Source organism: Alosa sapidissima, chromosome 5, assembly GCF_018492685.1.
Source record: "Alosa sapidissima isolate fAloSap1 chromosome 5, fAloSap1.pri, whole genome shotgun sequence".
Lineage (NCBI taxonomy): Eukaryota > Metazoa > Chordata > Actinopteri > Clupeiformes > Clupeidae > Alosa > Alosa sapidissima.
The window spans coordinates 8289956-8304767 of NC_055961.1; the positions used below are offsets into that span (position 1 = coordinate 8289956).

The 14812-nt window shown below is 43.0% G+C and overlaps 1 protein-coding gene across 5 annotated transcripts in view; it reads left to right on the forward strand.

Annotated features, from left to right (window-relative positions):
* Positions 1-13236, forward strand: part of LOC121710092 (actin-binding LIM protein 3-like) — a 58190-nt gene extending 44954 nt beyond the window's left edge. For 2 of the 5 annotated variants that reach the window (XM_042094023.1, XM_042094024.1), the window contains 10 exons: positions 290-419; positions 5112-5249; positions 5753-5817; positions 6148-6301; positions 8730-8759; positions 9441-9499; positions 9933-9993; positions 10576-10583; positions 11427-11507; positions 12199-13236. In XM_042094023.1, the coding sequence (XP_041949957.1) occupies positions 290-419; positions 5112-5249; positions 5753-5817; positions 6148-6301; positions 8730-8759; positions 9441-9499; positions 9933-9993; positions 10576-10583; positions 11427-11507; positions 12199-12312 (840 nt within the window). In that variant the 3' untranslated portion in view covers positions 12313-13236. Of the gene's footprint in view, positions 1-289; positions 420-1482; positions 1582-2227; positions 2264-2720; positions 2772-5111; positions 5250-5752; positions 5818-6147; positions 6302-8729; positions 8760-9440; positions 9500-9932; positions 9994-10575; positions 10584-11426; positions 11508-12198 lie in introns of all 5 variants that reach the window. The other 3 variants (XM_042094020.1, XM_042094021.1, XM_042094022.1) reach the window with 3 other exon arrangements.
* Positions 13237-14812: the final 1576 nt, after the last annotated feature.

Sequence of the window (14812 nt, forward strand, 5' to 3'; positions counted from 1 at the left end):
TAAAGTTCAAGTATCAACAACCTTTTCCAAAGACCAAGTGTTTTGGCACTGTCCAACATTTAGTTGAAATTGCAGATTTGTTTTTGAGAATGTGTGTTTGTAGTCTAGTATTAGTATAAATGCTCTGATGCCTTGAAGATTGCATGAAGATTGCATGAGTTTAGCTTTGTAGATTATATTAATTTGTATGTTATCGTATGTGCATATATAATAGCAAATTCTTGACTAACTGATAGGCCGTGAGTGTAAATTGAGATAAAAAGGCTGCGTGCTGACTGCTCCGTGACAGGACATCTATGACAGCATGGACATCCGGCACCGGCGCTCCTCCAGTCCCGGCTACATCGACTCGCCCACCTACAGCCGGCAGGGCATGTCCCCCACAGTGCCCCGCTCACCCCAACTCTACTACCGCTCGGGTGAGTCAGTGACGACGGTCGCGTGCCTCCGACACACCAGGAGGACGTGCACTCACGCGGATGACGACAGCTCTGACATTTGGGTGTTTTGATTAATGTGGCAGACGAGGTGACATTGATCTTTTATGAATACTCCTTTGGTTGTGTTTTTATATCTTTTCATGTAGTCTAATCTTTTTCTATGTAGTTGAATTTATCTTAATCTTTTGGGAAAAAAAATGTTTTTTTTTTTTCTTTTTAAAGATTCTGCCTGCACACAAACCACTCATGCACTCACTCCCCAACTCTCTGCAGAAAGACCACTCAGCCTTAACCGCACAGCGTTGTCAGAGCTGTCTAACTGAAAGACAGGCCGATCTCAGGCCCTCATTCACCAACGATAAGAGACGGACAAAACTTGACACAGACCGAGCGCTCTGGCAGCATGTGTGGTGATGATAATGACCTGTCTGGCCAACAACTCAAGCCATGGCCTCAGACTCCACGGCTGTCAGAGCGCTGGTCCACTGCAGAGGGTTGGCCTTCTCCTTCATTCACTCACATACATACCATCTCTCCCTAGCACAGAAGAGCAGTGTCTAATGTGTGGGTCACTAACCATCCCATTTTAGCCTCTGCTCTTGATCTAGTTGCACCAGAATGAGATGCACATGAGCTCATGCTTTCCTTGAATCATGCACAGTCTTATTAACTTCATGTAGTTCTTCTGCTAATATTATTGTGGCTTGCTAACGCTAGCACTATTGGTAAGGCGATTACCATTAAGCTCTTAAAGAGCTACAAACCTCAAATTGAAATTCAAAGTTCAAATAGCTAAAACAGCAGCATATTTATCATGAACTTGAAACTGCAGATGTGCTTGTTGTTGTTTTGGTGTGTTCTAGTAAGGCATGGAATGCGTCTCTGTGCTAAGCACTACATACACTCCTCCTGATTGGCTGCTATGCACTGCAAGGCCTGAGCTTTGGGCAGTGGGTGGGTAGGGTGGGCAGGGGAGGTGGGGTTCCCAGGGGCGGGTCCAGCCCACGCTCACGCTCTCTCATTGGTCTTGGGCTGACTGCAGGCACTGAGAGTGGCAGGAGCTCTCCCTATTACAGTCAGCTTGACGCCAGATCGAGCACGCCCACCACGAACCCAGCACCCAAGCATTTTCACGTGCCAGGTAGGCTTCTGGTTTTCTCCTTCACCCCTTCCATTGCATCCACCCCTCCTAGTGCACTAACCTCACCCTCACTGGTCTCTCAGTCCTGTGGGCTGCACAGAAAGTGGGCCTTGATTCCCCGCACTTTCTGTCTATAGTTTGCCATTTCAACCACTGTCCTCCCATTTTCCTTCCCCATAGCTTTTTTTTTTCAACTTTTCAGTCCACTGATTGTTTTCACTTTTTTAATTTATTTTTGAAGTGGTCTGTTTGTCACGTTTGGATCGAGTATGCGTGTGTATAATGACTTCAGTTAATCGTGTGATTTGAGTGTGTGAACATGACATGTTACATCACTGTCCTCATTGATTGTGTTAGGTGCATCATTTGAAATACACTGACGGGATGGTAAATATGCACTCACTAGTCAACAACGTTGTGTGAAGTTCAGATAACCACAGGCAACATAAAAGAGAGTTAAAGTTAAGTTAAAGAGTCCACATCCACCCTGTGCCACGACACCTATGTGGAATAAGATTCACCATACACACACACGGGACCATCTTCAGATGTGTATATTTGTGGTTCTCCAGTCTTTGTGAATAAATGTGCTTTGTTTTCCAACCCGTTTGTTGGTTGCCTACTCTGTGCCTGGGGCTGGTTCAAGTCAGCAGAACATCTATGTCGATGTCCCCCGGCGCAGGTGGGTCCGTTTGCTCCAGCCTTTGATCTGTAATGTCAGCCCTCCGCTTGTTCTCTTATCCTCTGCACCCCCCCCAAACCCCCCCCCCCCCCCCCCCCACACACACACACACACACACACATCACGTCGAAGCGCCAAGGCATTAAATAAAAAACCTACCTTGGCTCTTCTCAGTTTGAGTAAGAAGGATTTCAGTACCTCGGTACAGTGGTTAATGTGAGCATGTAAGCATGTGGCTTGTTTAATGATTTATATATTTATATCAGTGATGGTAGACGGTACATTTACTTGAGTTAATATTGAGTTAGAGAATGAAGGGGTGAGTGGATGGGATCATCTCCAAGCTGAGAGGTATTTAACCCAGTTTACCTGAACTGCACTCCCCCAGCCACTGCCTCTTTCCCTGGTGTCCTTCTTCCCTGTCTCATGTCCTCTGTGTCTCTGTGTCTGTCTTCAGCTACAGCGGAGACCAACATCTACAGGAAACCTCCCATCTATAAGAGACATGGTATATGTGTTTGAGTACCTCTCTCCAAATAACCCAGGGAGTTAATAACGCCTGGTGTGTTTGGAGATAGACGAGTCTGCCGTGCTTTAACAGTCACTTGAGTGCTCTATCTCCACTAAACCCCCAGCTGAATTTCCTAAAGGCATTTTCAGCACAGGAAGAGCGCATATGAAGTGCATATGGCATTATGAGCTATACATTAAACACATACAGTATGTGCATGTACTGTATCTTTCAATAGCATGAGGAATGACACTATTTTCTTTCTTTTTTTCTTTTGCTCGTCATGCAATGGTGTAGTTTGTTTTGGCTATTGCATGATTTCTTCTGTGTTTTTACTGACGAGCAGTAATCACCTATTGGTGTATCCTATTAGGAATGTAAATTAATTGAAATAACTACCGGTATAGCATTCCCATTATTATCCAGATATTTCATATGATGTGCAGTCATATAAATATATCCCAAAAGAGTCTTATTTTATGTCAAAACATGTTGTTTTTCACATTTATTTGGAATTGTCCTTTAATTCAGCTGGAGTGATGGAGAGTGCATGCATGCCTTTTTGTAGTGAATAGCTTACATGCTAGTAAATGTGATTGTACATCACATGCAGCGCTGTATCTATATTTGTGAGGGACAAGCACATAGAGTAGCCTAATGTTGGAAGTCATGTTGGGCATTCTTGAAATAGTCAGACACAAATACAAAAGTGAATGTATGATAGGGAAATGATCTTCCAAACAGTGTAAATGTATATTTTGGGGTATTTGGGGATCCAATATACATGAGAACACGATGGTGAATAATAGATGGTTTTGAGGTGTTCCATTACAGTGACCTGTGTGTGTTTTTGTGTGGTGTGCTGTGTGGTTTGTTGTGAACTGGTGTGTTGTGTGCATCACAGACCTGTGGTCTTGGGCATTCAAAGACATACATATGCTGCTAACTCACAGTCAATCCTTTTGCACACTGGATACTTATCAAAGCAAACTTTAGTTACAGAATAAAATGATCAATCCTCTCTAAAATCAAGCAAATGTAATAAATGTGTTAAATTAAAAAAATATATGCATGACCTGATTGAATCATGTCCATTTGAATGCATTAAATAGACAACATTGCTTGGTCAGACTGCAGGATAATTAACTACTCTCTGTCCACGCCCTACTGACTACTGGCCTGTAGTGCATTTGGAAGCCGTGAGAGAAACTCTGTGCTGGCCGTGTGGAGGAACCGTGCTGTGTCGTATTTTAGTCAAATTGTTTATTATTAGTTTATTATTATTAGTTTATTATTATTAGTTTATTGGTATAATTGATTGTGTTGGTCTTGGAGTCACATATGATATGGAGGTAATGTGATGCATTAATGATAGCCTCCATATGGCCATATGGCAGACTTGTCCTTCCTCAGAGTCCGCTGAGGGTGAACCTTTGAGTTCCTACTTTCATTTTCACTTACTGTTCCTTTTTACCTCCTTCTTTCCCCATTCCCCTTGTCTCCTTCATCCCGCTGTCCTGCCCTTGCTGCCCTGTCATCTGTAAGTATCTCTCTCCTCTCTCTCCATTCAGCCAAATCTTCACTTCAGTAGCAAAGGGCTATCGGGAGATCTGTCTAGAATGAACCGCTAAGACTAAGCTAACAGGATGATCCTGATCTCAATCTGTTCACATACTCTAGTGTTTTTGCAGCCGCCTCGCTAATGTTTAGTGAAAGTAATATGCTGCACTACAGCCCTGTGCACCTTAAATGAGGTTTACGATAGGATATCTTTGCTGCAAAAGAAGAAGAATCTGTGAAAACGTTTGGCTTATTCTTCCTCATTTTCCTGTGTCAGACACGGCCCTACATCCATCCTTCTCTCCCTTTTTCTCTCTCTTCTCTCCATCTCTGGTTCCCTCGCTTCTCTCTGCTCTGGTGCATAACCTCATTAACCTGAGTGATGCTCTCTGTCACTCCCTTCCCTCCGTCATGGCCGTCCAGCACAGCGGCCCCTTACCGCTCCCGTCACTCACTCTGTCCTCGCTAAGCCTCCCCACAAAAGCCACCGCGACAAAAGCGCCTCCATTTTTACTCACCTCTTCTCACCATCAGGAGCGATCGCTTCACACGTCATCACCCACACTGTGTTTACGTAGGCAGTGTGTGCACAAAGTGTACGGTGTTCACAGAGGCCTTAGGATGCTTCAGACTACTGACTCTGACTGGCCATTTAGTTATTTGTTTATCTATGCATTTGTTTGTTCATTTTCATTTTGCATTTATATTGTTTTTACAATACCACAAAATAGTTACATTATTTTTTGTGTCTGATTGCCGATGATGTTGTTCACACAGGTGACTGTCACCACGAAGCCACAAAAAGTAAAACCAGTGAGGATATCCTTCACTCCTCTCAGCTGTCCTCGTCCTACTCGCCAGACCACTGCCAACACTCCGAGTCTGACTACTACCACTATTCCAGCTCCCCTAGAGGTACGACCTTACACAATATAGACTTTACACATTACAGACCTTGCATCACAGACTTTACCCAATAGAAACTACACATTACATGTTTTACACATTACAGACCTACACATTGCAGACTTTACACATTATAGACTTCACTTTTCAGGGATTGTTTAGATGTCGGGGTCCCGAGATCCCGAGGTTTTGTAGACCATTCAGGGTATGTCATCATACTTCAAAGGGAGTTTCAACATTATTACGAATAGGTTAAGACCACTAGGACATTATTTGAAAGGGTTTACTTAGGACAAAACATTTTCTTTGAGGGGGAGGGGAGGTGCTGTCAAGGGTCAAAACAGATTGGGAGGCCCCTGGCTTTTCTTGCTCGATGCACTCATTTAGGTTGAGAACTCTTTCCCAGTTCTTGGTGTTGCGGGCTGTTTTACCTGTTTAATTGCCGTGCACAAATCCACTTGTCTGTTCCTAATCCCTCTGACCCCCCCCCCCCCCTTCCTTCCCTCCCGCAGCCCCTCGAGCGCGGAGGTTCTCCTCAGGTGGCGAGGAGGACGGGTGGAGCCAGAGCCTGAACAGAGTGAGAAGAGTTCAGCCCCATTTCACTTCTCTTCCCTTTTTCGCCAGATAATGAATTAGTTACCAATTACCCAAAAGTGCTGGAGCACTGCTAAGAGTAGTCATGGTTACTGACATAATACCCATAATATATGAATGGCACAGACTAGTTGAAAGAGAAAAAGAATGAGCTCCAAAAGAATTTACTTCCCAAATGTTGAAATGTAATAAATACCATTGGTTCTCATATATTTCTATATAATAATCTAAATGTCTTTTCAACGCCACCGATCCTTGCAGTAACATGAAAAATCTGCTGCTTTTTCTCTGCAATCACGGTCTTTCCTCCAAGATCCAAGGCGGTATTGGTCGGATGATTCTAAAAGAGGAGATGAAAGCCCGATCAGGCTCGTATGATAATGACCCCTGGGGAAGCGCACGCAACTCCCGCAGTGGCAGCAAAGAGGCCCTGCACAACATGGGCTACAGCAACACTGTCAATGGATGTGAGTGCCTTGCCTTACTCTCTCAAAACCAAAACGATATCTAACTCTGTAGGAATGGTGTCTGTGGTCATTTCAAATCTGTCAGAATTACTGCAGTTTGAAAAATGTGGCACTGCACTGCATATGATGTGAGGACTGAAAAAGGCAGGGCCCTAATTTCAAAGCAATAACGTGTCATCTTTATGTTAGCTAGTGATCCCACCTGAAAATTTGTTTGGCTACATCTGTGTCAGCACATTACCCCCACATTAGCCAACTGACCTATTAAAATGACTCATCATATTATATTGTATCTTCATTCTGGATCAGTTAAGATAGAGCTGTGTATTTGTTGTCCATCAGGCTAAAGTACTTACTGTAGAATCTGAACAGAAGGACGGAGTGAATACCACCTATTCACATCTATTGTTCTGTATTATATATTACTTACTGGCATGTTGCCAGAGACAGTATGTGTGTTACGTAATCGCAGCAGAGATCCCGTCGGCATACGCACACAGACACCAGTCAACGAACGGCGTGCTGTTCCTTAAATGCCTCCCCATGGCTCGCCATATTGTGCCGGATTGAATGTGGCCAGCTTTGCGGCTGGCTGTAGTCATCGTTAGCATCAGGACACTGTGGGGATTGATGTTCCCTTGTCTCATCGCCACAGGAGGCGGACGCCGTAGTACAAATTGACAGGGAGAGACAGTGTTGAATAATGAAAGTGTTTGTCTTTCCTGCTGTGAATGGATTAGTGGGGGGAAACTCAGGCGCAGGGCCTGACTGTGCAGGACAGGGGACAGACGCGGAGGCAATCCTCCCAGAATCCCAACCAACAACACCAAAGGGTGCATACAACATGTACACACACACACACACACACACAAACACACACACACACACACACACACACACACACACACACACACACACACACACACACACACAAACACCTTGTTAGTATTAAAATTAATTCAATTGATGACATTTAACTAATCAATATAATGTTTGGCATGCTTGATATACATGCCATTACCTAATAAACAGAGAGGCCATAGATAACCTCTTCACACTCAATCCTGTACATGCATAAAAATGTATGAAAACATTCACATACATTCTCTCTCTCTCTCTCTCGCTCTCTCTCACACACACACACACACACACACACACATCCACATATAGCCACATGTAAACCCCCCTAACCTTCCTCCATGATTAAACTCCTTGTGAAGCAAGTGGAGGAGAAATATTCAATCTGACTCACTGACCTCAAGGTATCACCATCATTTATCACCTTCTCTTTCAATCTGTAAAGTTTGACCACACAAATGTTTGTTTTGCTTTTAGCACTCATGTTATGCCAGATCAAACTGCATGAATATATTGCGCATGCTTGTGGCAAGACAGGACGAGATGGAATTTGACCCTGAAAAAGGTTCCAGTCTGGAGAGTGAGGGAGGATGGGGGTGTAGCAGGAGCGATCCAGGGGCACCGTTTGGGTCTCTCTCTGCCTGTGCGCACGTCCCCTGCGCCACTTGCACACTCGCTCCAGCTGTCCCTCTCTACCAGGCCCTGTGCTGTCCCTGTCCTGCTCCAGTCATGAATTATGAAAGCTGCCTTGTTTTAGGGACTCCGACGTCATGTAGTCCTCCTGAGAACTCAACAGAACACTTGCTGAAGCAGTAGATGCAAATGACTGGTTGAAATATGCCATGATGCAACTTTTGTTTTATTTTCATCACAACTTACATGTGCAATGAGTTACGGTAATGTAAATTGTTCCTCAGAAAGGACTGCGTTGAGTATCTGACAGGGCGTGAATTATCACCGTTTCACCTTCCATATATGTGGAAAATGCAAACCGGCACATCACCACAAACACCAAGGAAATAAGGAGAGGGAAGCAGTACAGCGGAGATCAGAGACTGAGGTGGAGGAAGGAGAAGAAAAAATCATTCAAACCTGCTTTCTAAATAATGGTTACCAATAATAGCTCTTGACAAGAAAGGCCTTAGTATTTATTAGAGCATTTTGATCTTTGACGGATGGTGGAAGTTGCGCCACATACCCATCCAGATGAAATGTGTTAGAGCTAATTGCATCCAGTTGTGCATGTGCGTAATCCAGTAGCACGGTTTTCAGAAGGATGCTTGAGCAAACAGTTTAGGTGAATTCTCTGGAGCCCAGCTGTTTCTGTGACAGGCCATGCTTAATCATGCTCACGACCTTGTCTTGGCTAACAAGGAGGCATGTCTCTGCCCCTCTGAAGCAACGCTCATTATCAGGCCTGGAGAGCAAGATGAAAGAAAGCGCCAGGCCTCAGGTTGCCTCAAGTGCCCTCTGGCTAAGTTATATTGGCCTCCTCTCCGCCATCTTTTTGCCTGCTGTTTTGTTTCTTCTCTTCTCTCCTGTCAACTGTCCATCTCCTTTTGTTCTGCAGCTCCCCGGTCACACTACAGTGCAGACAGTGGTGAGTGACCCAGCGTTGTGCGTTTGCCCTGTGATCTCCATGCGTTTTGTATTGTGCATGGGAGAAATCTAGGAGCTAAAAATGAACCGTTTGGCATGACCGAGGACCTGTCCTTTCTGAATCTATTCTCATCCTCTATCTGTCTGTCAGTCATTAATCATTCAGTTTGTGTCATTTGCTATCCTGTTTGTCCACCCTAATCTCTCTGCCTGAACAGGGAATATTTTGGGCCTGTCCGCTGACATGGTCACTTTAATTGTCCGTGCAGACGTTGACAAAGCGTTGTTTGTGCGTACAGGATATAAACCAGTTGCTGTGTCTCACATATTTTCTGCATGATGACCCGCAGTGTGGTGTGTGAATCTCTATTGTTCAATCATCTCCCCTTTTTTCTCTGTAAAAAACAACTGGAAATTGTGAAGGAAAATATGTTTGTATCTAGCACCCTCTGCTGGTGGTGAGTTGTATGTGCATGTGTGGTGTGTCTGCCATAACATAAATTGACATGGACAGTTGGACACTGATCATGCTTTAACCTATTCACACACACACACACACACACACACACACACACACACACACACACACACACTTCATTCAAAGGAACACTACACAACAACAAAGATTATGAACTCCCAGCTTACTCATGTGCTGTTTGTATGTATGTGATCTCCCTTGCAGACTCCTACATCTCCAAGTCAGCTTCTTTGCCAGGTTATGGCAGGAATGGTCTGAGCAGGGTAAGTACCCTGCCGAGGGGCGTAGATAGAATTAGTTGTGGAGTAGCTAGAGGCTTTCTGGGACTCTAATCTTGCTCATGGCTTGGGAAGGGGGCTGATGAAAGTCCCTTTTTGTTTGCCAAGGCCTGTACACAGTCAGACCTCCCACAGCGCGGCAGTCATGGGGGGAACACAAGGGTTCCCTCTCTTTTGTCTTTTCTGCTAGAACCCTGCAAACCCCATCCCACCCCCCACCTCTCAAAATGTCACGAATGCGCAAACAGTCGGCGTCAAAGAGTCCTGAACTCCTTCTGCACTCTCCATGTTTATGCAATAATGATGATAAATCAAGAGACACTGTCTCCACAGAAATGGAATTATTGTCTTGCTCTCAGGATGCTGGATTCTTTTTGCTTTTGTTTTCACGCTGTTCTTTTTGCTGGTTTTTTTTCAGCCCCAGAGTGCGGATTATTACCATTACGACAGCAGTAATGCTGTAAACTGGGGATACAGAGGTGGGTAATATGTATCTTACATTATGTAGATACTTCCCATATGTAGTAGCAGCCTATATTAAAAGTAAATTGATGTGGCCTTGGTGTGGTTGCACCATTAGCTCTTAGCGCTGTGAAAATGTAAGAAATAATGTGAACAGGGAAAGAAAGACAGAGATGTAAACACAAATATCTGTTTATCTGTTTGTAATTTTGCTGAGCCGGATGTGTGCAATATATTTTTACAACACGTCTGGGGACAATCATAACAAAATTGGGTCTAAATGAAAAATGATGAGTGTTTGTGGTAAAACACTAACCCAATGATTTATGTAGGCTGAGTGAGAAGTATTGACACAAACACAAAACACAAAAGGTGATTGATGCTTTTTCTGAAATTGTGGGTGGGCTGTGGAAGTGAATAGGCCAATCCTGTTAGCTTGGACTCTTGCTGATCTCAGTCCCTGAATTTCTGTGTTGCTCGCAGATGTGTGTTGTCACCACTAGTGATGCCAAAGTCCCATCTGGCCCTGCAAGCCTACTGCTCCTGTCCTTAATGAAACAACACATGATTCATTATTTCTCTTCTCTTTTCCTTTGCAGACTACAAGGTAAAGCCAATACCGTCTAGAGCCAAAGCCTTCAGGTGGCATCCCTATTTCTCTACCAGCCTCTGCCATTTCAGTGCTCAACTGTAATATTTATCAGTGAAGACACATATGCCTGAGGACGTGGTGTGATGTGATGTGTGTAGATTGACACTGTGTGTGTTTCGCTGAGGAAGTTTCAACCGCTGACTGTGCGCATCATGTCAGGGGACATTTCCTACTGTCAGGCCCACAGGAAGTGAGGCCCACTCGGCTCTCCAAGATAAGAGCGGCAGTGCTGTGTGTGCTGGAGGAGGATGTGGTTCTGGAGGGCCCAGGTGACTCACACAAGGGCCACTTCCTGATGGGTCAGCTGGTGCCATGGCATGCCTTTGAATGCATGACCCTTGGTAAACGCTCAATGAAAGAAAAGTCAGAGTGTCATAGTTGGTGACGTGGGTTTCGCTCTAATGAGGTTTATTCACAAACTCATCTTCCCTTTGGTATGTCCCCTTCAGTAACAGTAACATTGGGTCTCTCTCACTTCCTCCAATGTCCATATAAATCTCCCACAGCGACCATTATCATGCTGTTTTACATTCAGTTAGACTCCTAAAGTGCATACTATATGATCACTTCATTCTAGTGTCCTTCTAGCTCACTTCCTCCAGATACATCTCCCACAGCAACCAGTCTTATGTTTTATGGATACGCTGTATCCTCCAACTGGATATGTCAATACAAGTTTCTTACAATGATAATTCCTTTGTATTATCATACTGTCTTACTGCTATTGACAGAACCAAACTCATTCTATCTTAAGCATTTATGTCCAGTTCATTCCATTATCTCTCTTGCTTCCTGCAGGTATATCCATATGAATCTCTCATAGTGACCATGAGGGGGCGCAGTCAGCTACCCAGTGATGTAGACAGGACAAAATTAGAGGTGAGTTTGCACTACTGCACATATTAGGCTTAGGGATCAGGGATATAGTGGAGGCTAAACGCAAGTAAACACAGTTTATCCACCTCTGAAATTTCAGAAATAGAATTCTCTTATTAGAGTTTATCCACCTCTCAAAAGAGTTTATTCACCAGTTGCAACTTTTAACATTAAAAAATCACACTGTATTATCCACATTCACAATATGTACACTCATCAACACTCTAGGAACTATTTAATACCACTGGTATTGTTATAAACATTGTACATTAACCTCTGTCATCATCAAACATGTTCTGAATGCCTTTTTAAAAAATCCGATACTGCATGGCACAGTCCACCACACCGAAATCACAGAATTCATAGTTTACCCGCCTTTTATTTCACCACTACACCCCTGTTAGGGAGGGCATGATATGGCATGATGTGCTGCATGTTTTGTGGTCCATAAATCTGTGTGTGTGTGCGTGCGAGCGTGCGTGTATGTGTGTGAAAGAGAGAAAGAAAGACAGAGAGAAAAAGTTTCGATTACATTTCTTTCACTCTCACTCACATCACGTGTTACTTATTGCTACAATCTGAACTAACATTTGTCACCATCAACTGTACAACATGGTGGGGCTTTTGCTCTCTGACAGTGGAATTCTCCACCTCTGCTCAACCCATTATCATCTGTGGCCCCTCTCATTCACAGCGTCATCTATCACCAGAGGAGTTCTATCAAGTGTTCAGGATGTCAGTGGCCGACTTTGACCGACTGGCACTGTGGAAACGGAACGAACTGAAGAAACAAGTGCGACTGTTCTAAGTGCCCGTGCTCAACGCCCAGCCTCCGCCTCAGGATTGCTCTGGACAGGGTTGAAGGAGGGACCATTAAAATGGAGCCTGGCCACCCCAAACTGCTCTCTGTAGCGGCACCAGTTGGACTGCTTGACACAGAAATGGTTCATGGCACTATAGACCCCCAGAGGAGGTTCGGAGACGCTTAGGGAAGTGCAGGGAGTTGGATGGGTGGGGGGTGGCCGGTTGAGCTGCTGCTTTCTCCTTTGAGCCACGTGCACTAACAAAAATGGATAGACTTAGAGACTATAGAATTCACTGAAGAGGCCACTAATGCTTTCAGTTTTTTCTGTATGTGTGTGTGTGTATGTGTGTGTGTGTGTGTGTGTGTGTGTGTGTGTGTGTGTGTGTGTGTGTGTGTGTGTGTGTGTGTGTGTGTGTGTCTGTGTGCGCGCGTGTCACCCCACACTACACAGCAAGCTCAGTTTCAAGAGTTAAGAGTGGTTGAAAGTTGCCTTAAAAATTATCACAGAGTGTTAGTTAAGAACACCAGCAACTGTGGAATCCGAATGTTTATATCAGCGAAACAGATTCAGTGTGACTCAGACTGCTTGGGGAGTGATGGCTGGAAATGCGTGACAGATCATAAGCACTGTGTAAAATGACAGGTGAACATAGGAGAGAGAGTCCTATGATGCTATATTTCACTAACAAGAATTTAGTTTGAACTTAATGAATGGATTGGTTGATACATTTACTGTTCATGTGTTTGAAAAAAGGAGTGGTTTTTGTTATTTGCATACCAAAGTACTGGTAAATCAAATATATTGACATGTTATTTTCTGTTTACTTACTCTTTGTCCATGATCTAAACTTAATGTACACAATTTGAGTTAGTAAACTGACTGACGCATATGGATCCAAAGAATGTATAATATAATGGCATCAAGAATATAATATAATGGCATCAAGAAACACAACAGAGGAATGATGCATTTTTCATTTCAGAGATGTTGAAATAATGGTAAAAGTACTTTTTAAAATAGAGGTGCGCAGATATGGATGGTAATCGTAATATCTTCCTAATAGCAAAAGAGAACAGCTAGTATAGAGTACACAAGTTGTCTTAATTATTTACAAGGTGAAAAATGGCCAGTTGTATTTTGAACAAACTGCCATATGTGTTCTGCCTGCCACTGATATTTGTGGCATTTGGAGTAACCAGAAAAAAAAGGATCTGTAATTTAAAGTAATGTTTATATTCTTTTTGTATCTTTCAGTGAAAAACAACTGGTTTTGACTTCCCTTGTAATGGCTTTGAAAAGACCGATATACTGCTACTGAGATGAAACTGGGATAAGTAAATGATGGGAGTAGTGAGATTGGAGTGAGGTCTGTGGGATCATTAGGATTGAATGGAGTGAAAATGTTTTGGAGATTTGTGGAAGATATGTGAAACTAAATTGTTTAAAAAGAGTAATTAATATGTGAAATGAACAGTGTGTAAAACCAAGTCATTTTAGTTGTGCTGAACACTGGTAACTTTGTCAATACAGTATGATCAACTGGTTAAATGCCTGAAATTATGCTGTAGTAGCCAGTACTACAGCCGTAGTTCTTACCTGGAGAAAGTGGCTTTCTAGTCTATCTTTGGTTAATGGAATTTAGAACCTAGGGACAGGCTTAGTGCAGATCTCTTTCCTTTATAGGGGTTGTCGGTGTGGCTGCAATGGGACATTGTGGAATAATCGTTTTGCCAAGCATACACTTAAAGCAATGTTGATTAGTTGCAGAACAAATTCATTTGCAATTTTGAATTTTGTCTGTGCAATTAATACTGTTTGTTTTGTTTGTTTGTTTATTTTCAAGTAACCACGTTGCACATATGCCAGTTTTCAGGAATGGTTAAGTAATTGTCTTTATAACAAATAGAAAAGGCTTACAGCTGTTCAAGATTTCTCAAGATCAGCTACAGTAATGATTACTAACTGCCACATTTGTTTGTATTTTTCTGGTAAATAATGTCTTTCATTCACACGGCCCTCCCACGGCACTAAAACTTAGGCCTACATATTTCATAACAGTGAAATAACTCACACCTTTTGTAGGTGATAGAATTGTTGGGGAAAGATGCCATAAACATATTACAAATGTTAGAACATTTTTAAACTGGTTTCATTTTGTAACTGTACAACAATCAGCCGATAGTTAATTTAAAATCAATAAGACATCAGAGCAAATTGTGTATATATTTTATTTAAAATAAAATGTGTTTTCATGTCAAAAAAATCTTGAGATGTGTGTCATTTATTGGTGTGTGAAGGCCTATGTTTGGTCAATGAAAGACAATGAACACATAGGCCTACACTGATATAAGGACTCTGTAATGTGTTTTGTATAGGGTCACATACACGTAGTAGCATGATTACGTCATCGGTTTGAATAATGAGTGTTACTGAATGCTTACTCAGATGAATTCATATGCATTTTTATTTTGAATGAATGCAGGAATGTAGGAGTCAGTCTAT